Source organism: Bos indicus x Bos taurus, unplaced genomic scaffold (assembly GCF_003369695.1).
Source record: "Bos indicus x Bos taurus breed Angus x Brahman F1 hybrid unplaced genomic scaffold, Bos_hybrid_MaternalHap_v2.0 tig00003426_arrow_arrow_obj, whole genome shotgun sequence".
NCBI lineage: Eukaryota > Metazoa > Chordata > Mammalia > Artiodactyla > Bovidae > Bos > Bos indicus x Bos taurus.
In genome coordinates, this window is record NW_020867666.1 from 3364 (window position 1) to 28930 (window position 25567).

The 25567-nt window shown below is 43.1% G+C and overlaps 1 protein-coding gene across 1 annotated transcript in view; it reads right to left on the reverse strand.

The window, feature by feature from the left end:
• Nucleotides 1–989: 989 nt before the first annotated feature.
• Nucleotides 990–25567, reverse strand: part of LOC113889019 (multidrug resistance-associated protein 4-like) — a gene marked incomplete at its 3' end in the record, with an annotated part of 36595 nt that continues 12017 nt past the window's right edge. Inside the window, exons 4-11 of the mRNA XM_027535908.1 lie at nucleotides 19576–19667; nucleotides 19269–19355; nucleotides 11465–11561; nucleotides 7238–7435; nucleotides 5729–5869; nucleotides 4768–4805; nucleotides 3982–4076; nucleotides 990–1136 (exon numbers count right to left, since the gene is read on the reverse strand). Coding sequence (XP_027391709.1) covers nucleotides 990–1136; nucleotides 3982–4076; nucleotides 4768–4805; nucleotides 5729–5869; nucleotides 7238–7435; nucleotides 11465–11561; nucleotides 19269–19355; nucleotides 19576–19667 — 895 coding nt within the window. The remainder of the gene's footprint in view (nucleotides 1137–3981; nucleotides 4077–4767; nucleotides 4806–5728; nucleotides 5870–7237; nucleotides 7436–11464; nucleotides 11562–19268; nucleotides 19356–19575; nucleotides 19668–25567) is intronic.

Consider the following 25567-nt stretch of genomic DNA (forward strand, 5'->3'; position numbering starts at 1 on the left):
CCAGGAAGTTGGCTCCAGGGTCCATACTTATAACCATGACAACATCCTGCCTGGAGATTTGCCTGCCCAGTAGTATCCACCTACTTTGGCCTTGATCACACAGCTAGTTGATGGCCAGGCCAAGGCTACTGCTGTCCTCTCTCCAGTCACATCCTGCCTCAACAGGTCCTGTCAATCATCACTTGCAAAAACAAAGCCTCCTGTGCCTCAGCACAAGTCTAACCAAATGAACAGAGTGGGCATGTAGGCTGATGAACTAACTCTTCATTGGAACCTAGGTCACGAGACTACCTTCAGAAGCAAGACAGGTTGAAGGCCTCAGGGAGGAGGAAGCAATCACTGGGAACCTTCAGGGACACTCTTAACACTGAAGATCCACCTGCTATAAACCACAAGACCTCTTAAACGTAACCAAAAGTCCATTGTAAACTAGAGGATTGATTTTATTAAAGAGGATGTTTATATTTCACTGATCTTGTATTTTAATTAATCTTACATTACCATTTAGGTAAAACTCAAAATATGGGCACATGTCAGAGTTCTGTGGTCCCAGAAATGGATGGACAATGAAAGAAAGAAACACACAGCCTGTCTTCAGTAGAGATTTTCCTGGAAGAAGGTCCTTCCTATTAGCTTAACACTATGTAACCAGCCAATGTTTCAACAATGAATCAAAAACATTCAACACATTTGCATCATCCTTTAGGTGGTTTCACATGCCACATAACAAATGGACTCCTAATCATCCTGCAAAGTAAAACATTCATGTATTTTAGTAGACATGTATAAATTGGAATAAAAGCTTATATGCTCCTATATTCAGATTTTCTCTGGCAGGAAAAAATTATCAGTGAAGCTTTTTGTAGAAAATGAATAACATACACATGATTTTCTTCCAAGCAGCTCTTCCTTTTCAAATATGAAATGTAACCAGGGCACTTAATGTGTTAACAAGATATATTCACTAAAAATTTTGGTGTCTGACTTACCTATTGATTTATATTGAAGAACAATACCGGAAGTTCTTAAAATGGTCTCCAACATTTTGTTGTGCAAAGTTTGTGAAGAATAAACAAGGATGTAGAATATCAACAGAGACCGTGTGATGCCAAAAAGGACAGTAGACACAGTTAACCCTGAAATAAAGAAACATCACTCAGCATAAGATCTCTGTCTGATCCTCAACCATGGTAAAGCATGGCAGGCAGTTTAAAAATATACTGTGTATTTTATTCTATAATCAAATTTGTATAGAGGGTTACATATATAAAATAAAGAATAAAAAACATATATATATATTATATATATATAAATAAAGGAGATTCTCTAAGAGTTCAATGCTTTCAAAAATACATTTCTGAAGAAAATTGTAAAATCACTGTTTTCCTCTCACTAAATAGAAATAACATGGGGTGGGGGGTAAATAAGTGTAAACTACAGCTTCCTTCTAGGCTTGCCTAATTCAATTACCAAGTTATAATAAAACTTATAAGACAGTAATTATACAAGTAGCTAATTTAAGTAATGCTCAAAATTCTTCAAACCAGGCTTCAGCACTATGTGAACCATGAACTTCCAGATGTTCAAGCTGGTTTTAGAAAAGGCAGAGGAATCAAATTGCCAACATCCACTGGATCATGGGAAAAGGCAAGAGACTTCAAAAAACATCTATTTCTGCTTTATTGACTATGCCAAAGCCTCTGACTGTGTGGATCACAATAAACTGTGGAAAATTCTGAAAGAGATAGGAATACCAGACCACCTGACCTTCCTTTTGAGAACCTATATGCAGGTCAAGAAGCAACAGTTAGAACTGGACATGGAACAACAGACTGGTTACAAATAGGAAAAGGAGTATGTCAAGGCTGTATATTGTCACCCTACTTATTTAACTTCTATGCAGAATACATCATGAGAAACGCTGGGCTGGAAGAAGCACAAGCTGGAATAAAGATTGCCAGAAGAAATATCAATAACCTCAGATATGCAGATGATACCACCCTTATGGCAGAAAGTGAAGAGGAAGTAAAAAGCCTCTTGATGAAAGTGAAAGTGGAGAGTGAAAAAGTTTGCTTAAAACTCAACATTCAGAAAACGAAGATCATGGCATGTGGTCCCATCGTTTCATTGGAAATAGATGGAGAAACAGTGGAAATAGTGTCAGACTTTATTTTTCTGGGCTCCAAAATCACTGCAGATGGTGACTACAGCCATGAAACTAAAAGACACTTACTCCTTGGAAGAAAAAGTTATGACCAACCTAGATAGCATATTCAAAGCAGAGAGATTACTTTGCCAACAAAGGTCCATCTAATCAAGGTTATGGTTTTTCCAGTGGCCATGTATGGATGTGAGAGTTGGACTGTGAAGAAAGCTGAGTGCTGAAGAATTGATGCTTTTGAATTGTGTTGGAGAAGACTTATTTTTTTTAACTTTTATTTATTTTTAAACTTTACAATATTGTATTGGTTTTGCCATATATCAACATGAATCCACCACAGGTATACACATGTTCCCCATCCTGAACCCTCCTCCCTCCTCCCTCCCCGTACCATCCCTCTGAGTCGTCCCAGTGCACCAGACCCAGGCATCCAGTATCGTGCATTGAACCTGGACTGGTGACTCGTTTCATATATGATATTATACATGTTTCAATGCCATTGCTGGAGAGGGTGTGGAGAAAAGGGAACCCTCTTACACTGTTGGTGGGAACGCAAACTAGTACAGCCACTATGGAGAACAGTGTGGAGATTCCTTAAAAAACTGGAAATAGAACTGCCTTATGACCTAGCAATCCCACTGCTGGGCATACACACTGAGGAAACCAGAATTGAAAGAGACACGTGTACCCCACTGTTCATCACAGCACTGTTTATAATAGCCAGGACATGGAAGCAACCTAGATGTCCATCAGTAGATGAATGGAGAAGACTCTGAGAGCCCCTTGGACTGCAAGGAGATCTAACCAGTCCATTCTAAATGAGATCAGCCCTGGGTGTTCTTTGGAAGGAATGATGTTAAAGCTGAAACTCCAGTACTTTGGCCACCTCATGTGAAGAGTTGACTCATTGGAAAAGACTCTGATGCTTGGAGGGATTGGGGGCAGGAGAAAAAGGGGATGACAGAGGATGAGATGGGTGGATGGCATCACCAACTCGAAGGACGTGAGTTTGAGTGAACTCCAGGAGTTGGTGATGGACAGGGAGGCCTGGCGTGCTGTGATTCATGGGGGCACAAAGAGTCAGACACAGCTGAGCAACTGAACTGAACTGAACTGAACTGAATGCTATGCTATATATATTCTAAATACTCTTGTGAATAGAGACAGTCATGATAATATTAGTCTAGCAAGCCAAATTTTGAATTAATCACACAGTTGAGGAGGAGATAACACTGTGATTTCAGGGTAAGAAAGAGAAGGAATCCTAATTCCAGACACTGGACTTCTCCTGTTTAGCTTCTCAAGTTATTAGTGAAGCCCAGGAGATGAGCAGTGTGCAAATGGGAGCTTTGCATACCTGGGAGGGAATAATGCTTTTACCTGGGGTCCTTGCTGCCAGAGGATTTCATCCAACATCATTAAAAGCCAAGGTTTATTCAGACAGAATCAGAACAATGTGAACCATGGGATGGGGATCCATTTCTAATCCCCTTACCCATCCATACAGTGATATAAGATTTAGTTAAAGCACCTATTAGAATACACAGTAGCTACATATTTCCAGTGGCTGATTTTCTCAATATTCAATCCTGGTTTAACTACCAAAATCCAGTATGGACCAACTTAAGAGTCTCCATTCAACCTCTTTTCTTCTAGTAGATCTTTAAAATAGCTATTCTAATTAATTCACAGAGTAAACATGATTCATATACTTAATCTATTAAGACATTACTGAATTACTCTGGAAGCCCTCTTGCTCACGCAGACTCATTGTAAGCACCTTAAACTCTGGTATTATAGAGCAGATGACTCAACTTTACCTGAATAAACTCCTAAGTACCAGTTCAGAACAAACACTACATCTTCATCTTCTTTTACTAATGCCCTAGAATACAGGTCACTTTGTAGATTCGCCCTATGGAACAGGAAATAAAAATATTACACTATAGATATACATAGAATTTATAAAAGTATCACAAAAAATTACCTCAATTCAAGAAATGTATTTTATACTGGAAAGTGTTTCCCAGCTCACAAGGCCCTCTGTGTGTCTCCCTTTTAAAAATCTGAATCATGACTTTCAGTTTTCAAAATTATCTGTGAAGACAGACTTAGAAAATGAACTTATGGTTGCTGAGGGGAAGGATAGATAGAATGTTTGGATGCTCATGCACATACTGATGTTTAAAACAGATAACCAACGAGGGCTTATTGTATAGCACATGGAACTCTGCCCAATGTTATGCGGCAGCATGGATTGGAGGGAAGTTTGGGGGAGAATGGGTACTTCTATATGTATGGCTGCGTCCCTTGACTGTTCATATGAAACTATCATAACATTGTTGATCGGCCATGTCCCAATACAATATTAAAAGATCAAAAAAAGAAAAAGAATTGTTTGTAAAGAAGCTGCTAAAGGGAGGGACATAGGGAGAGACCATGAGGGGATCACACACCACCCACAGGAACTTTTATCTTTCTTCAGGGAAACTACGTGAGGGTCAGAAGAGGAGGCTGAACTTGCCCCATCTCTCCCCCTGACTCTGTGGGAAAGGGGGCTTTGTGTAGATTTCGCAGCACTTTGGGTCAGACCAGGAATCACTCACCAGTAGGAAAGCCACCAGTCCTGCAGGACGTAGGCAACCTGGAGCAGGAAACAGCAGTCACTCACACACTGACATCACTGAGCCTCACACCCTGCTCACTAGGATGGGGGATGGAAAGGCTCCAGAACACTGAGACAGTCCTTCCACCTCAGGTCTACACCAAACCCCACACCCCAGATGACCACAGGTCAGGGGAGGGCATCTTACATGTTAATATCTTTAAAAGAAATCTCCTTTTCCCTAGAAGACTTTGCTCCCCAAATATAATGTACATCAATGCACATCCAAGTGGACTGCAAAAGGCAGTAATAACAGTACATATGTTCAGATTTTTTTCAAAGAAAAAGCTTGACAGGTACATTGATGGTGAGTTCTGGGTGTCAGCTTGGCTAGGTCAGTCTCCAGTGATCAACCAAACACTCTTCTAGATGTTGCTGTGAAGGTATTTTGTGGATGTGGTTCACATCCATCATCAGAACTTCAGGAGAGGAGACCACCCTCAACACTGTGGTGGCCTCATCCAGTCAGATGAAGGCTTGAAGAGCAAACCCTGAGGCTTCCTAGAGGAGGAAGAAATTCTGTCTCAAGACATCAGGGTCAGCTCCTTTCTAAGGTTTCAGTCTGCAGGCCTGCCTTTCATATTTCACATTCGCCCAGATAGGCCCAGAACTACATGAGCAAAGTCTTCGAGATAAATCTCTTAATATATATATTTAAAAATAATTACATTTTATTTTATTTTTTTGTTTGTTTTGTGTTTTTTTAAATTATTTATTTATTTATTATTATTATTTTTTTTTACTTTACAATATTGTATTGGTTTTGCCATACATCAACATGCATCCACCACGGGTGTACACGTGTTCCCCATTGTATGTAAATAAATAATTATAAAACACAGTATAAATAGTATATAAATATCAAGCTGAGTGCACAAACCAAAATAAATGCCCTTACGTACCTGAGCTGTGATGTTGACTAGTATAAGGAAGATGATGACAGGCCAGTCGGCACCAGCTGTGAAGTAATTCACATATGTCTTAAAACCAACTTTTCCTTCCAAATGGTCCTCCAGAGGTAGTGTAACCTGTATATTCTCAGTCTAGAATGGAAAAATGGCAGTGAGAGATGAAATTTTAAAAAATGAATCCCAAATTTTAGAGCTCAGCAATGTCCTCCACTGCAAAGCTGTGGGAAACACACATCTCATACACTGGTAGGAGTGCAGGATGGTCCACCTCCTACAGAGAAAGGTGGGGGGATATCTGGCCAAACCACGTATGTGTTTACACTTGGACTCAGCCATCCTACTTCTAGGAATCTGTTAGAAATAAGGAAATGTCATTCGCATGAGTTCATTCATTCAGCGTTGGGTAGTTTTGCTTAAAATACATCATGACTCTCAACTAACACACAACAAAATCAATTAACATATAAATGCAGAAGTTTGATCTAAGATAACACACAAAATGATATGGAGCTAATGTATCCCTCTAGATGACTTGTGTCATTCAATGATAGAAACATAAAACATTCTTGGGGCTCAAAATACTAGCCAAATACAGTAACTGAGTTCACAGAGAGAGCTGGAGTAATACGAGTTTGGACAGCACATTGCAAGCATATGATCTGAATTTTTTGGTTCCTAAGTTTCAGAGAGTGATTCCTGAGTTTAGAAAGTGAACAACTAATCTGAATATTTATCGGACCCATTCCAGGCTCCTGGGTTTGGATATTGAGGGTTTGGCTATCAAGGGAATATCTGTGTATGTTTTTAAGGGAGATCTAGTGCATTTCCTCATTTCTGTCTGGAGGACTTAGAATGCGTTGTAGCATTACAGGAGCCTAGTGTGTCCTTGGCTCTGCCCTGGCCACTGGGGTTCAAGGTTGATAAGATGTGGTTCTTGGTCGTGAAGGGTAAGAAAGGAGGACAGGAACTAACACCAAAGTGTCTACCATGTGTCAGGTCCTTTGCCCACATTACCTCTGACCTATCACAAACCATCTGACACCAAGGCAAAATACTACCATCAGTCACCTGCAGTGCCAGAACATTCCAATATATAGAAAATGTAGCTGATTTAACATGGCAACAGCAGGACTCAGTCTAAGGGGGTCTTCACATTAAGGCTCTGGATGCATAAGGGAAGCCAGGGACCACCAACATGACTAGGATGTAACTAAGGTAAAACCGAAGTGGCTCACAATCAGTGTGAGCCAAATGCACTCCGAAATTCATAGCAGGGCACCCGCTACTATTCTCCATAAGATTCTCCATCCTACACCCAAAGGGGAACCCCAAGCAGGCTTGCTCCGCTCATGCTCTTCTAACTCTACTAATTCCATGGAACAAGACTTTGGGAACTTAGGATCTACTTTGGGACAAATGAAGATGTCACAAGCAGACTAAAGGTCCATGAGGCCACCAAGAGCACACAGACCCAGGCACACTGCAGGGTGAGAAACTCACATCTTGGTCCTCTGGAGCCACATCTTTCAATGAGGGTCTGGGAGACTGGAAAGACTCAACCAAAGACTTAGAGATCACAGTGGGAGCTCCTGGAACTGGAGATGGTTCAGACTGCTCATTCCCCTTTTCAAAAAGGGAAAAAATATCTACCCCAGATTTCAGGAACTCAGAGTAAGTTCCTCTTTCCACCATTTTGCCCTAAAAAAAAAAAAAAGTTGAGAGAAATTAATTTATATTTGATAATATTAAACCAACCTAAATACTAATCAAAAAAGTTATCTGGTCTTAAATTATGATTTTTGAAGGAAAAAAAAATGATGCCTGGGTCTAAATTCTTGTTGACAAATCTAGTTCAGTCAACTCAGTACTGAACTGAGCATTGTGTCTCTGCCAAACCCTGTCCCTATGTCAGGTGCTGGGGGTTGTGAAAGTAAGGTGTGCTCATGTGTTAAAATGGAGGCCACTGACACGACTACCCTGGGCACTTAGGGAAGCAAGAAGTACAGAGGTTGATGGGAGGATCAGCACAGTCTTTTTAGACAACATGGGAATTGAGAGAAGCCTCATGTGACAATTCCAGGAAAGAAACTTAAACTTAACCTAGAGGTGGGCACAAGCACATCTGCATATGGGTAAGAGTCTCTCATTAAATCTTCACTGACCACTGTCACTGTCACACTATCATGTGCCCGGCTGGGATAATAGGAAACAGACCTGGAAATAGGAAATAGGAAACAGAAAATCCATGAAAGGCCTCTCCATGGTCTCCACAACTGCCTCCACACACTCAGCAAGTTCCCAACTGAAAAGTCAATATTCCACCTGATAAAGTAATTAAACAAGGAGGCCATGGGGCTGGAGTGGCTCTAAAGCCTTGGCAGTCTGTGCCCACAAATCAAAACCTAAGCCAGAATCAATGCACTCAGATCTGAGAAAAAACTTAGGAATGACCAACCACAAGCAGCCAACTAGGCTTCCCTAAATCAGGCAACTGCTTAAGCTACAGCCAATCAAATCACTTTCTTTAACACAAGTGAAACATCCTTGCACAGTTTCCCTCCCTTCCAAAGTCATATAAAATAATGTGAAGATTTTTTGCTATTTTCTGACCCCATGAAACCAAACTCAGCTGATTCACTCAGTAGCAAATAAAACATCAGAGGAAAAAAAATGTCAGGATGCAAAACTCATCAATGAGAGGAGCTCTGGTTGAGGCAGCTCAGGTGGAGGGAGCTGGCCCAGAACTCTCACTGGGACCCCTCTCACCCTCTCCCCAAAGGGGTCCACTGGGAGAAATGCAGGGAAGCATCTGAGTACCATCTGATACTGGAGAACTAGAAAATGATGCAGAATGTATTGTGTCTTGTTCCACTTGGGAGGCAAAATTCACATACCTCTTTAATGAAATCACCATTCACCACATCAAATCTGTAATATGCACAATTAAATGACTGGTAGTACAACGACAGCAATTTCACTCAGCAGTCAAGTGCTGACAATTCCAAGGGACAAGAGGGCAGCCATCCCCTCTCTGCTGTGAGAGAGGGACCTGACAAACAGTGAGGATGGTCCCCAGCTCATCCAGGAGTGCTCAGATCAGATCAGATCAGATCAGTTGCTCAGTTGTGTCTGACTCTTTGCGACCCCATGAATCGCAGCATGCCAGGCCTCCCTGTCCATCACCAACTCCCAGAGTTCACTCAGACTCACGTCCATCGAGTCAGTGATGCCATCCAGCCATCTCATCCTCTGTTGTCCCCTTCTCCTCCTGCCCCCAATCCCTCCCAGCATCAGAGTCTTTTCCAATGAGTCAACTCTTCGCATGAGGTGGCCAAAGTACTGGAGTTTCAGCTTTAGCATCATTCCTTCCAAAGAAATCCCAGGGCTGATCTCCTTCAGAATGGACAGGTTGGATCTCCTTGCAGTCCAGGAGTGCTCACCAGTGGACAAATAGTTGTTTTATTAAGTACTAAAACTAGGGGGTAGTGTCCTCAAAGGAAGCAGTAAGGGGGCCCCAAAACATCTAGGGACAGGCTAAATAGGTTATACTCCTTCCCATTGATCCTATGCTCATAACACTGTGAACACTGGGTTTACACACTAGAATCGCCCCCTCTGCACATGAAATCAACTGCTCTCAACCTTGCAAACCTTAGCCCCTTCTAGAGGAGTGGAGAAAGAGTTGACACATGGAACTGCTTCCAGAGAGGCAGGGGTTCTGTATTTTAATAATCTTTCTGGGAGCAGAGATTCATTTCAAAAGTCAGAGATCTGACCAAGGGCCTGTGGAGCACTCAGGGATTAACAACAAAGGTGCTGAGACCTAGAAGTAAAAAAGCCAAGGAGTGAAGCATCAAATGACCACTAAGTCTGAACACTTCTCCTTAACCTCCACCCCACTCTCAACCATGCTAGGAGCTGTGGGTTGGATGGTGCTCCCTCCTCAAAAGGATATGTTCAGATACGACACCTGTGAATGTGACCTTATTTGGAAGCAGGGTCTCTGCAGATATAATCAAGTTAAGATGAGGTCACACTGGAGCAGAGTGACCTTACATCCAATATGACTGATGTTCTTATGAGAAGAGACCCAGACTGACACAGGGACAATGACCATGTGACATCAGAGGCAGAGACCACAGTGCTGCAACTGGAAGACAAGGAACACCAAGCAAGGCCCGTGAACACCAGAGGCTGGAAGGAAGGATTGTCCCCTAAAGCCTTCAGGGAGAGCACGGCCCTGCCAGCACCTGGATTTGGGATCTGTAGCCTCCAGAACAGGGAGACGATAAACTTCTGCTATTATAAGTCACTCAATTTGCAGTACTAGGTTACAGTAGTTCTAAAAACTGATATTCTAGCCTGAGCCCACACTTCTGTCTTCTCAGCTTTACTAAGATTCCTAACTGCTTCTTCTGTTGCCCCTCCAGTGCATCAGAGGAATCTCATAACTCCCACATCAGACCACATCCCTTTTCTGCTCTGGACTGTGCAAGGCTTTCATCCTACTTCTGGTCCCTGCTCCCTGCCTGGAAACCACCTCCCTTTCGCTCCTCGGCTCACTCTCGTCAGACACACTGGTCTTCCTGTTGTTCCTCCAACCTGCCAGGTCACTCCCTCCTGAGGACCCCCTGCCTCAGACCCCCTCCCCCAGGTGACTGCATGGTCCCCCTACCTTCATGTTACTCAGACCCCATGAGGCATCAGCTCCTCAGGGAGGCAGCCAGGATGTCAGCCCACCCACCTCTCTTTCTGTCTCATCCTCCCCATAAGCCTTGTGAAGGTAGGGCCTTGTCCTCCTGCTGCACAGATTCCCACACATATTGGACACATAGAGACCTGGGCAGGGAGACCAGCAACTGGAGACACCAGCAGAGTGGGCATCTCTGATCTGGGCCCAAGCTCGCTTCTCGTGTTAATGGTAGATGCTCTTGAAGCAAACTAGGTATAACAATCACCTAGATACAAACAGGTATTAGTATCTCTAATTTATAAGTAATACACTTTGACTTAAGTCATGGAAGAAGAAAATAAAAAATTCTAAATAAACATTACACTTAACAGATTTCATTAGAAGAGTGATGATTCAGTAACCTAGGGTTTATGTGGCTTAGAGTGTGAAATAAAGTGAAAGGCGTTCAGTCATGTCCGACTCTTTGCGACGCCATGGACTATACAGTCCATGAAATTCTCCAGGCCAAAGTACTAGAGTGGGTAGCCTTTCCCTTCTCCAGGGGACCTTCCCAACCCAGGGATCAAACCCAGGTCTCCTACATTGCAGGAGGATTCCTTACCAACTGAGCCACAAGGGAAGCCCTAGAGTGTAGGCTTAGAGTGTAGTAGTGATATTTCTGGGCTTTCCAGGTGGCATTAGTGGTAAAGAACCTGTCTGCCAATGAGACAGTGTTTGATGATAAGAGACTCAGTTTCAGTTCCTGGGTCGGGAAAATCCACTGGAGGAGGGCATGGCAACCCCTTCCAGTATTCACGCCAGGGAAATCCCAAGAACAGAAGAGCCAGGTGGGCTACAGGTCTTTGGATTCATCCTTCAAGGCATGAACAGCAGCTCTGAGAAGAAGAGGGCATAAAACTCAGGGAGAAGAGGGCATAAAAACTCATTGAGAAGAGGGTGTTTACCATGAATGCGAGGAAAGTGAGTTGCGGGGATGTCTGTCCTTGGACACACCTGAGTGCTAGCAATTCCACAGACTTCTATAAACTACTTAGATCTCTCAGTATCAGAATATGACTTGCATCTTTTAGGTACTGCAGCTGATGAGTCACTAAGATTGTGATCTTCTCCTTCAAGGCCTGACGAATACACCTACAAATGTAAAAGGTACAGTATGCAAAAGCACGTTAATGGGGGTGCTTCAAACTGGAAACTTATATTTTTGAAAAGAATAAGACAAAGACCACACAGCAGTCAAAGATCTGCAGTTTAAATACCTAATCGATAATAAATATTAAGTAAACATAAATCCATTAATCCGACTAGGGTCTTAAATTTATCAGCAGGAAATTTGAACCTAACTCTGCTTAAAAAATTTTAAAAAGCAGTCCACTGAAGGAGGCACAAATAGCTACGGTTTTTTAATAAAATTCAGCTTAACAATTATATACATGTTTCATAAAGAAAAACAATTGAGTAATACTGAGATTCCGAATTCTACTGAACTAAAACACTATTCTATTGTTATGTAGGAATGGGAGGAGAAGGATCTATGTAATATAAAAATGTGTACATTCTTAGACAGCTTTCTAGGTGATTATAATTAATGATGCAAATATTAACAACAATAAAAAAAAAACTACTAATAGATTCTAAGTAATCTTTGCCACAGTGCATTTGCTAGACACTTGTTCCCAAAGAATGTTAGATAAAAATGAATGCCAGCGTGGCTTCCATTAGTCTCTGCAATATTCCAGAGGAATATTCCATCCAGGAAGCAATTCTTCTTCCATTAGGACTGAACACTTTCCAAACATGAACATAAAAGAACAGAATCCAAATGGCCCGAATCACAGTGGAAATCACCCAAGGTCTCAGAGCACGTGCCAGTTCTCTATAGTCAAGATCCCCCTTACTACTCAACCTTAATTTTTTTTTACAGGAGAAAAAACAAACAAACAAACAAACTTCCTCCTACATTTTAAATGCAGACCCCTAGGAACTCAGCCCAGCCTAACCTCAAAGCGTCCACAACAACCCCTCTAGGGAAGCAAGTGCCCAAGTGATCACAGGCAGGTCTGAGTGCCCCAGGTCCAGGCCCAAGTGATCCCAGGCAGGTCTGAGTGCCCCAGCCCCTCATAGAGAAAATCTCAGGAACCTGGGCCAGAGCTCAGCCTGTGAGTGAGTCAGATGGAGAGTCTGGAGGCAGCAGACTGCAGCTCAGTCCCTCTCAGGAGCCTGACAACATCAGACAAGAGACTAAACCTCAGTTTCTTCATCTCAGAATGTCAATGATAACGTCATCCACACGTTCTGAGAAATCAAACCACCAACACACTCAGTAAACGTCAGCCCCCTTCTCTGCTCTTCCCTAACCAAAAGTGGTCCCGTGCTTTGGATTCAGTACAGAAGAGTCCTAAGGGGACACTCTGGACACTGGGTCTATGATCAGAATCAGGACCCCAGGACTCAGACACACAAACCATTGCTTCATTAAGTCCAAAGGATTCATTTTTACCCTTTAACATGTGTTAGTTCAGCGTTCATACTAAGTTTCTTGACTAACACTTTTTTCAGATATCGTACTAAAGCATTTAAATAGAATTTTTTCTCCTTAATTCATAATTACTTGCCAGCAGTCTCAGATGATTCGTTAATTGTTAGAAGATTGGACTTGTTAATCAAATCCAATGGGCTGTTACGTCCAAGATGGACAACACAAAAGTTTTAAAATGTTTTCTCAACAGCCCATCACAGATGAGGTTACATAATTTTAATGAAGTGATCAATTGGTGGCTTTATATTTTTTCCTAAAAAAATGCTTTTATCCAAATCATTAGGAAGATACACTATTTTCCAAGTTTGTAGATTAAAAATTTCCAAGTCATGACATAGAAATTACTGAGTCAGCAACCAGTTGTTTAGCTGTTATTCTGATATAAAGACTGTGTTAATCCTATAACCTTACATATAATCATATATAAGGGCTGGCCCCTGATAGCTCAGTTGGTAAAAAGTCTGCCTGCAATGAGGGAGACCTTGGTTTGATCCCTGGGTTGGGAAGATCCCTTGAAGAAGGGAAAGGCTACCCACTCTAGTATTCTGGCCTGAAGAATTCCTACAGTCCATGGGGTCACAAAGTGTCAGACACGACTGAGCAACTTTCACTTTAAGACAGGACACATCCTGTGGTGGAGGGGACACAAATGAAACAGACAGAGGCCCCACCTCCATTCATTCAATGGGCAGAGGTTTGTTGAGGAGCCAAGCACTGTCTTAGGTGCTGAAGATACGCTGAAGTCAAGATAGAAGACAATACTCTGCACCGTGCATAGGGGGGACCACTGAAAATGCACTAATGGGCCGTGATGTGTGCTCTAAAAAAAAGCAAGGGGGCTGCTGTCTTAGATAGGGAGACACGGGACCCCTGAGACTCTCTGGGGAAACATCCTGGAAGAAGACAAAGCAGGTGCAGGGGTTCTGGGACTGAACACGCTGGGCTAAGGCGCCTTCCTGCATTCACAGCTTGGGGGCACTCATAAATGGCCAAGAGCACCCACTGAGGGCTGTGAGAAGATGGAAGGCAGGGGCAACTCCTGGAGGAGCGGGAGGGAATGGCAGGGCCCATCTTCCACCTTCCTTCTGGGTCCTGGCACACTGCTCCCTGGCTGTGGGACAGAGGGACTAGTGTGCACAGACAGACCAGGTGAGAATGGACCCCCACAGAGCCAGCACAGCTGGATACTGAGTGAATATGGGGATGAGCTAGAAATGCTTATGGGGGCAGAAGAAGCCTATTCTCTATTTGAGGACCTGTAGCTGCTCCCTGAATGTGAAGAGGGGTCTGTGAAGGGCTGGAGCAGGAGGGTGAGCTGTGTAGACAGCAGCGTGGGAGTCTGATCAGCACAGAACTGAAGACTTGATAATGCAGGAGGCAGGGGTCTGGATGTGGGGCTGAACCAGGACAGAATCCACAGCTGGACACAGGTGGGACAGCATCAGTTCACCCAAGGCCACTCATCTTCTGTGGGTGACAGAACCCATTTACTGTTCACAGCATGATGTAAAACTCACGAACCTTAATGACCATCCTCCATTACTGAAGGAATCTTCTAATCATAAGTAAAAGTGTGATTCATTCACTTTTAATACAAAACCCTTCACATGACTAAGCTTCCACGTGACCACCATCTCTCACAGCATATTGTTCTGTCCAGTTCTCTAACTTGAGAACACTCTCCAGCTGCTGCTGAGTGAGTTCCTAATTTGCTTTCATGCTCTCTGCTTTTGCTTTAAGTCACCCTAGAGAATGTGGTTCTGATTAGCAAACAACAGTTTTAAGCCTGCTTCTATCAAATATATATCCAAAGTGGTGTGCCCAAAATATTTGAGAGGATTTTATAAATATCTCCTGTGTTTGAAAAAGAGCTCAGGAGAACTTCTATGATCAGCACACTATATTTGACACCAAATGCCTTCCCCTGTGACACGGATGCAACAGCCAGTAGAATCTTCCTGCCCTGATGGGAACTTGTGCAGATGCAAACAAGACATTTGTGAGCTCAGGGTGGGGTGCTGGGAACAAAGAGGCTGAGATGCCAGGAGCGTGGAGGTTGGGAATCCCTGTCACAGCACTAGCTCCTGTCCCTGAACTCATGACAAGACACAGGCACTTCTCTAAGGGAAAATTCATCAAGCCATGGACAGGAGAGGCTGGGAAAGAGGGGTCAGATCAGAGAGCTAGAGACCTTGCCACGTGTCATCTGCCCTGTTCCCTCTTGTTCTCAAGGATTTTGTGCTACTATTCAGGTTTGTATGTGTGTTACAATATACCTAACATGAAATTTACCATTTTAACAATTTTAAGCATATAGCTTAGTGGCATTAAGTACATTCACATAGTTGTGCAGCCATCACCACCATCCATCTCCACAACTCTTTCATCACCTCAACACTCAGCACATTTTACATACGGACAGGTCCCATCAAAGACTAACGACCCCTGTTTAGTGGACGTGGAATCCCAGCTCCTCGATTCCAGAGCTCAGAGCTCCTCACACATCTTCCTCTCACACACTGGACTCTGCTGAAGTCTCTTCACTTGGATATTCTGGACCTGCTGTAAATAAGTCCCCTCAAATTCACTTGACACTTTAACCATCAGTACTGTAGAATTCAGTGACAGAGACTTTTAAAAGGTAACCATTACCCTTAATTATACTGGACCTAATTTAATCTGACTGGTGTGCTTAGATAAAGAGGAGACTAAGACATAAGGACATGGACACAGGCATGTAAATCAGTGAAGTTAGAACACACCCTCTCACCATGCACAAAAATAAACTCAAAATGGATTAAAGACTTAATCACAAGATGTGACACTATAAAACTCCAGAAGAGATTAGAGGTAAACTTTCTCTGACAAAATTATACCAATGTTTTCTTAGGTCAGTCTCCTAAGGCAATAGAAATAAAAGTAAAAATATACAAATGGGGCCTCCCTAGTGTTGCACTGGTAAAGAACCCGTGTGCCAATGCAGGGGACATGGTTTCGATCCCTGGTCCAGGAGGGTCCCATATGCCAAAGAGCAACTAAGATCATGCACCACAACTACTGGGCCTGTGCTCTGGGGCCCAGGAGCCTCAGCTACTGAGCCCACATATCCTAGAGCCAATGCTCTGCTCAAGAGGAGCCACTGAAATGAGAAGCCCACACACTGCAACTAGAGAGAAACCCCTGTTCATCACAACTAGAGGGAAAGCCCCACAGCAACAAAGAGCCAACACAGCCATAAATAAATATTTTTAATTAAAAAAAGTAAACAAATGGGATGTAATCAAACTCACAAGCTTTTCACAGCAAAGGAAATTATAAACACAATGAAGAGACAACCTACAGAATGGGAGAAAATACTACAAATGATGTGACCAACAGGGGCTTAATTTCTAAAATATACAAACAGCTCATACAACTTAACAGCAACAACAACAACAAAATCCAATCAAAAAATGGGCAGAAGAACTAAATGGACATTTCACCAAAGGACACATACAGATGGTGAATAGGCACATGAAAAGAAGCTCACCATTTTGAATTATTAGAGGAATGCAAATCAAAACTGCAATGAGGTATCACCTCATTCCATTCAGAATGGTCATCATTAAAATAACAGTGGCTGAGGGAGAGTGGGGGTAAAAGGAACCCTCCTACACTGCTGGTGGGAATATCAGCTGTCGCAGCCATTATGGAAAACACTATGGAGGTTCCTCAGAAAACTAAAAACAGAATTACCTTATAATCCAGTAATCCCACTCCTGGGCATATATCTGGAGGAAACTATAAATCAAAAAGATACATGCACCCCTATGTTCATAGCAAAACTATTCACAATAACCGAAACATGGAAATAACCTAAATGTCCATAGACAAATGAATGGATAAAGAAGATATGATACATATAGACAACGTAACACCACTCAGTCATAAAATAAAAAGAAAGAAAGAATACCATTTGCAGAAATGTGGATGGACCTAGACTTTATCATACTAAGTGAAGTAAGTCAGAAAGAGAAAGACAGTTATCATGTATCACTTATACGTGGAATGTAAAATAAGGCAAAAATGAACCTATCTACAAAACAGAAACAGACTCACAGACATAGTGAACAGACAGGGTTGCATGGGTGGAGGGGGTGTTGGGGAGGGATGGACTGGGAATTTGGGGTTAGCAGATGCAAACTGTTACGTGTATAATGGACAAGGTCCTACAGTATAGTGCAGAGAACTATATTCAATACCCTGAGATAAACCAGAATGAAAAAGTATTAAAAAGAATGTATATATGTGTATAACTGAACCACTTTGCTGTACAAAGAAATTAACACAATATCAACTATATCTCAATAGAAACATTAAAACAAAGGGACAGAGATACAGGGGCTCTCGAGGACAGAGGAGAGATCACCTGAGGACACCGTGTGGTGGCCGCTGCCAGTGAGCAAGGAGAGTGTGCTCAGCAGAGACCAAAGCTGCCCGCACGCTGAACTCCCAGCCTCGAGAACTGTGAGAGAATCAATTTCTATTCTTCAAGCACCCCCATCTGTGACAACTTGCTATAGACTGAATGTTTTTTCTCCTCAAAATTAATGCATTAAAAGCTATTCCCATTGTGTTGGTATTAGGAGGTGGGGCCATCGGAAGGATTAGGTCATGAGGGTAGAACCTGCATACATGGGATTGGTGTCCTGATAAAAGGAACTACATGACTCCCTCACCCTTCCACCACGTGAGGACACAGGAATCAGACCCTCATCAAACGCTGAATCTCTCAGCACCCTGACCTTGGACTTTCTCAGCCTCCAGAACCAAGAGAGATAAACTTCCATTATTTCTAAGCCGCCCAGGTTCTGGTCTCCTGTGAGAGCAGCCTGGACGAACACAGCCCCAGCAAATTGACACAGGACCTCACAGCAAGAATTTCCAAACAGCTTCTCTCTGCCAAACACCCTGCCTCCTCCAGGTGAGGACGTGCCTGCTGTCCTCCTCACAGCCCTGCTTCCTCCTCCCTCCACACCTGAGCTTCTACCCTTCCTTCAGCAAAGAACTGGGTCCTCTTCTCAGCCTCCACACACCTGCCCAGCCTGCAGGACCCCAGGGCATTGCCAACCCAGCCCCAGGCACAAGGAGCTTTCCAACTTCAGTGAAAGCCTCCAGCTGACACTTCCACTTGTTATTTCCTACCTTGTATAGAAACTCTCTAAACCTTGACTCAGCTGACCTTTCCACAGGCATCTGTCTTAACAAGCACCACATAGAGACAGGTTCCTCAGAGGCAGGAATAACAGCTGGGCATCCTAGTCTCCCTTGTTCGGTGTGTGGTCCTTCCTCTCTCCTGGCTCACTGTGTTCCTTGTAAACTGAAAGGTTTTGTGCAGTAACATCTGTAAGGGCATCGATCTCAGTGCACACAGTAGGGTGTTAATAAGTGCAGCTGGAAGGCTCATTGGCTTTAACAAGGTGAACAACAGCAAGAGAACTAACTGTGGGGTAGATGTGGAGGCTGCTTCAGAAAGAGCAAATTCATGAGGCTTTCAAAGAGGTCAGTCTAGACTCCACCAGAGGCCTTGGTCAGCATGTGTTAGGACAGAGAGGCATCAGAGCTGTCCACTTTCAGGAGTTCTGTGGCCAAGAAAGAGCCACTGACAACAAATTGCAGAACAAAGTGAGAGTCAGGACTTCAACCAAGATACTGAGTTTCAAATTCAAGGTAACCCCACACGAGGGTCTAAATATTAATTCTAGTAAGGACCCATGAAGCAATGTTAAACACCTGAGTCATACTCAGATGTGAAATAAATCATCTGTAAATTCTAGACTTTATTAAGTATTTCCAAACCAATGGATTAATAAACCAACAGTCTTTCCATGGAAGCCCTATGTTGGTACTGAAAACTTCACTTCTAATGTGTCTTCAACACATGATGGAGGAAAAGGATTGGCATCCAGTTATCAGGTTCCCAAGGCCTACTCTTTGATTTAAAATTTTTACATCATTCTTATCCCTAGGGTCTGGATCCATTACCTGCAAGTCATGGGGCAATCAGCCATCTATCCCTCACTCCCTAAAGCACCGACCCCACTCTCCTCCACACACTCGAAGCACCTGCTGTATTTTCCTGTCCTAACTTCATCATGATGCAAAACTTCTCTATGATGGATCTTGTGTGGAGGGAAGGGAGGGGAGGGAGGAACACCAAGGCAGAGAGAGCTGAAACTCCTAAAGCACAAAGGCTTTCCTGAGCTCCCTTCTCTACAGCGTTCTTGGAAAGCAGAAATGATAGAAAACAGAAGCAAACTCACTGTTCAAACAAGTGCCTGCTGACTCCTGCGTCCACTGCGCTGAACGGATCGTCCAGGAGGTAAATGTCCGCATCCTGATACACGGCTCTAGGAAACAGAGAGACGTCAGGAGAGGACACTTCACACTCCCTGGGTCTCGTCTCTGAATCATGATGGCATCCAACAACTCCATGTTCATTCCAAGAGCCCAAGGAAAAGACCAAGACCCTGCTTCACACAGGCCCGCCCGGTGAGCTGGGTCTGCATGCTCACGTCCACTAGGAGCCGCGGAGGAGGAGGAGCAGGATGGCAACTGAAACCCACTTACCTGGCGAGGCTGACCCGGGCTTTCTCTCCTTCACTCAGTGGGGTTCCTCCATCTCCTCTCACAATTTCATCTTCCTTCAAATTCTGCAAATCCTGCATGGAGATAGAAAAGGAAAAAAGAAAATGACTTAAAATGTGCTCTCCTTCTACCACCCTAACATTTTAGCATCATTTCTTCATATAAGTATTTAATCAACAGCAATGGGCTTATTTCATAGTGACTAAACTGTAACCAGGAAATTTAATAAAACCTCTTAGGGCTCTTCATTTGTTTTTCATTCTGTATTTTTTCGAAGCATTTATGCATTTGACCACTTTAACAGGTATTTATTGAGGACTGACTACACACCAGGCATTGTTCTGGGCACAATGAATTCAGCCATGAGGAAACAGACCCCTAGAATTTCTTTCCATGGTGGGGGATGATGGTATGGAAAATTAACCCAAGCACAAGAACTGAGGACAAGAAAGAAAAGCAAACCAGCTCAGGGGATGGAAAGTGAAGGAAGAAGTGAGTCCACACTGGGGTGTGAGGGCTCTGCTCAGAGGAGCTGTGAGCAAATCTGGGGAGGGGGAGGGGCTCAGGCAGACCTGGAGAGGCTGCTCCACAAAGAGGGAGGGGCGGGTGCAGGGGCCACAGGGAGATTCACAAGGGGTTCAGGACAAGCAAGGAGGCCAGGAGAGCAGTAAGAATGAGGGGAGTGAGGGCAGAGACAGAGCAGGAGGAGCCTGGTAAGGAGGAGGGGGAGGGGAGGGCTGACATGGTCTGAGGTTTACAAAGAAAACTCCTGTGCTTTGCAGAAACAAGAAGTAAGTGGGGAAGGATGAGGGCAGATACAAGTGAGGGCATTACTGGAATAAGCTAGAAAACAGTGGGAATGGAGAGACAGGGTCACATTGCAGAGACATTTGGAAGGCAGAGTCTGTAAGACCTACTGACAGGATGGGTGTTGGCTCTAAGAGAAGAGGACTGTGGTGTTTGGGTTGAAGAAGGGGAAAGACCGGGTCTCCATTTACTGACTTGAGGAAGATAGCAGATGCAGGTTTAGGAGGCTTTTCTTGTGGACAAGCTGAGATGACCTCTTGGTGATGCCACCGAGTGCCACCAGTGCAGCTGGACATGCAGGTGTGAAGGTCTGTGCCAGCGACACAGGTGTGAGAGCTGGTGGCCAAAGTTGGTGAAGGCACAGGATTTATTGTATCTTAAATTATCACTTTTGCTGATCTTGGTCTCTGCTTCTCACTTTCAGAGAAGGAATAACACCTGACCAAGGTCTTCACAGTAATACTTAAGGCAAGTCATAGGGTGATAGACGAGGTCTGTACAAGAAATGGGACCAGAAAGAGTAGGCTAGGCAGGAAAACCAAAAGGAAAGAAACAGTGTGTTTGACGTACACCAAGCAGATCAGCTGGACTAAGTAGATGCTTGTCTGTGAAAGTAGGAAAAACTCAAAGTTAAGAAGGATATGAAGCTTTGACTTGAGGATCTGGGACTCTACCATAAGTTATATTTGAATGCTATTTAAGAAGTAAATAGACAAATCAGTCTAATTTCCTGCATCTGGGGAAATTAAAAAAAAAAAAATGACAACAATATCCCCCAAATGACAAAATAACAATCAAGTTTCAGTTCAGTTAGTCAGTTCAGTCGCTCAGTCATATCCAATGCTTGGCGACCCTATGAATCGCAGCACGCCAGGCCTCCCTGTCCATCACCAACTCCCGGAGTTCATTCAGACTTACATACATTGAGTCAGTGATGCCATCCAGCCATCTCATCCTCCGTCATCCCCTTCTTCTCCTGTCCCCAATCCCTTCCAGCATCAGAGTCTTTTCCAATGAGTCAACACTTCACATGAGGTGGACAAAGTACTGGAGTTTCAGCTTTAGCATCATTCCTTCCAAAGAAATCCCAGAGCTGATCTCCTTCAGAATGGACTGGTTGGATCTCCTTGCAGTCCAAGGGACTCTCAAGAGTCTTCTCCAACACCACAGTTCAAAAGCATCAATTCTTCAGTGCTCAGCTTTCTTCATAGTCCAACTCTCACATCCATACGTGACCACTGGAAAAACCATAACCTTGACTAGATGGACCTTTGTTGGCAAAGTAATGTCTCTGCTTTTCAATATGCTATCTAGGTTGGTCATAATTTTTCTTCCAAGGAGTAAGCGTCTTTTAATTTCATGGCTGCAGTCACCATCTGAAGTGCTTTGGAGCCCAAAAAAATAAAGTCTGACACTGTTTCCACTGTTTCCCCATCTATTTCCCATAAAGTGATGGGACCAGATGCCATGATCTTCGTTTTCTGAATGTTGAGCTTTAAGCCAACTTTTTCACTCTCCACTTCCACTTTCATCAAGAAGCTTTTTAGTTCCTCTTCACTTTCTGCCACAAGGGTGGTGTCATCTGCATATCTGAGGTTATTGATATTTCTTCCAGCAATCTTGATTCCAGCTTGTGCCTCTTCCAGCCCAGTGTTTCTCATGATGTACTCTGCATTTAAGTTAAATAAGCAGGGTGACAATAAACAGCCTTGACTACTCCTTTTCCTATTTGGAACCAGGCTGTTGTTCCATGTTCAGTTCTACCTGTTGCTTCCTGACCTGCATACAAATTTCTCAAGAGGCAGATCAGGTGGTCTGGTATTCCTATCTCTTTCAGAATTGTCCACAGTTTATTGTGATCCACACAGTCAAAGGCTTTGGCATAGTCAATAAAGCAGAAATAGATGTTTTTCTGGAACTCTTGCTTTTTCCATGATCCAGTGGATGTTGGCAATTTGATCTCTGGTTCCTCTGCCTTTTCTAAAACCAGCTTGAACATTTGGAAGTTCACGGTTCACATATTGCTGAAGCCTGGCTTGGAAAATTTTGAGAATTACTTTACTAGCATGTGAGATGAGTGCAATTGTGTGGTAGTATGAGCATGCTTTGGCATTGCCTTTCTTTGGGATTGGAATGAAAACTGACCTTTTCCAGTCCTGTGGCCACTGCTGAATTTTCCAAATTTGCTGGCATATTGAGTGCAGCACTTTCACAGCATCATTGTTCAGGATTTGAAATAGCTCAGCTGAATTCCATTACCTCCACTAGCTTCGTTCATAGTGATGCTTCCTAAGGCCCACTTGACTTCCCATTCCAGGATTTCTGGCTCTAGGTGAGTGATCACACCATCATGATTACCTTGGTCTTGAAGATCTTTTTTGTACAGTTCTTCTGTGTATTCTTGCCACCTTTTCTTAATATCTTCTGCTTCTGTTAGGTCCATACCATTTCTGTCCTTTATTGAGCCCATCTTTGCATGAAATGTTCCCTTGGTATCTCTAATTTTCTTGAAGAGATCTCTAGTCTTTCCCATTCTGTTGTTTTCCTCTATTTCTTTGCATTGATTGCTGAGGAAGTCTTTCTTATCTCTTCTTGCTATTCTTTGAAACTCTGCATTCAGATGCTCATATCTTTCCTTTTCTCCTTTGTTTTTCACTTATCTTCTTTTCACAGCTATTTGTAAGACCTCCTCAGACAGCCATTTTGCTTTTTTCCATTTCTTTTCCATGGGGATGGTCTTGATCCCTGTCTTCTGTACAATGTCATGAACTTCTGTCCATAATTCATCAGGCACTCTATCTATCAGATCTAGTCCCTTAAACCTATTTCTCACGTCCACTGTATAATCATAAGGGATTTGATTTAGGTCATACCTGAATGGTCTAGTGGTTTTCCCTACTTTCTTCAATTTCAGTCTGAGTTTGGCAATAAGGAGTTCATGATCTGAGCCATAGTCAGCTCCTGGTCTTGTTTTTGTTGACTGTATAGAGCTTCTCCATCTTTGGCTGCAAAGAATACAATGGATCTGATTTTGGTGTTGACTATCTGGTGATGTCCATGTGTAGAGTCTTCTCTTGTGTTGTTGGAAGAGGGTGTTTGCTATGATCAGTACATTTTCTTGGCAAAACTCTATTAGTCTTTGCCCTGCTTCATTCTATATTCCAAGGCCAAATTTGCCTGTTATTCCAGGTGTTTCTTGACTTCCTACTTTTGCATTCCAGTCCCCTATAATGAAAAGGATATCTTTTTTGGGTGTTTGTTCTAAAAGGTGTTGTAGGTCTTCATAGAACCATTCGACTTCAACTTCTTCAGTGTTACTGATTAGGATTAGACTTGGATTACTGTGATATTGAATGGTTTGCCTTGGAAACGAACAGAGATCATTATGTCAGAAGTCTTTGAATTATCTACTAAACCCCTCAGGCATCAACCTAAGATACACAGCAGTACCTTTCTGCAGATGACGCCCTCACTCTCTGTCTCTACTTTAGCAAATTTGGGGAGAAAGTGGGTAGCACCCTGGAGTCTGCATGATAAACAAGTCCTTTGATCTCCCTAAGTCTCACATTCCTCTTCTACAGAATGTGCTAAAAAACGAAAGTCACTAGATTCAAAAGTGAGAACACCCTCTATCAATGGAAAAATGACTGAAATTGATTATAACTTGCTACTGGTGGCTGATGCCTATTTTCCCATCAAACCAACAGTGGGACCACATTCACACTGTGGCTAATAATATGCAAAGCACATGACCATAAAGAGAAGAAAGAAGGTGTCTTCATCGTAACCCTCCCTGACAGGCACACAGACACACAGGTTCCCTGCTCACTCAAAGCTTAACTGGGGTACATCCAATGAAAGGCAGCAATTGGTCTGTCATGAAAATTCATCATTATTTCACCTTCTTTCTTTGTTGAGTTCAGAAGTTATTACCATCCATTGCTTTGGTTTTCATGAACAACAGTGAGCCATTTTAAGACAGGTTCCCAGCCCTAAACACACACACACACACACACACACACACACACACAGAGTTGTTGGCCTCTATTTCACTGTTGAAATCCTTGCAAACTATTCCACTTAGCTTTTATGCTTTGATTCTATGTTGTTTCATTTTGTTTCTCAAAATAGTAACACATCATAACACAGCAATCTTAATCATGATCTAGAAAAGGCACCTAAATCCACTTATTCACTTAGCATAGTTAGGGCACAAGAACAGGCTCTCTCTGAATCTGGTAGCAGTACTATAAGCATGTTATTGACTCTGACGATTATTTATGAACCAGCCCCAAATGGGAAAAATATTTCACAGAATTTGAAATAAAATCCAAGTCAGGTTATTCCACCTTTAGAATAGCAGACACACAAACTAGAGGCAAACTAGGAAATGGTGATGCTGGTTTGGTGCCATCCATCCAGAAGCACATCTAGGGCCCTTCAGCGATGGTGGAGACTTACAGTAGAAGCACCACAGAGCAAACTGCTGAAATGGTAAATGTGGGTCTGGACATAAGGCCCTAGCAGAAGAGGGCTAGACTCTAGAGTCGAGCAGCAGGAGCCCTGCTTTCCTTCACAGCTTTTTTTCCATGTGGAATCACCCCTCCTCTCATGGCCTGTCAATATTCTGCCCATTTTCCCAGGCTCATCCCAAGCACCCTCCCATGGAACCATCCTGGACTCATCCCTTCCTGCTGGGTTCCTAAGGCTCTGTTTACACCTCTCATCTCTCATGAAGGACAATCTTATTCTGCTCCATCATTTGTACATGTGCACACAGCTTCTCTCAGCTCCTGGGGGGCAAGATCTGTGCACCAAGCTCTGTGCTGGACCCTGACGCTGATTATTTCTAATCCTCACAACCTCACAGGAAGTCCTGGCCCCATTTCACAGATGAGGAAACTTAGACGAAGTAAGGCCATATCACTGGTCTGAGGATTGTCAACTGCTAAACAGAAGAGCTGGAATCTGAACCAGATCATGTCCTTTTGAACCAGTTCATAGCCTTATGCTCTTTCACATCACGCTGCCCAGGTGGTGACAGAAGATTATATTTGAAATGAAGGCAACGCTAAAATAACTCAAGTCTCAAAGGCCTCTATACCTAGACACAGAATGATCAGTTAACTTATTATCCTATGATTGTTAAGGCAGTCTGAAAAGAAAA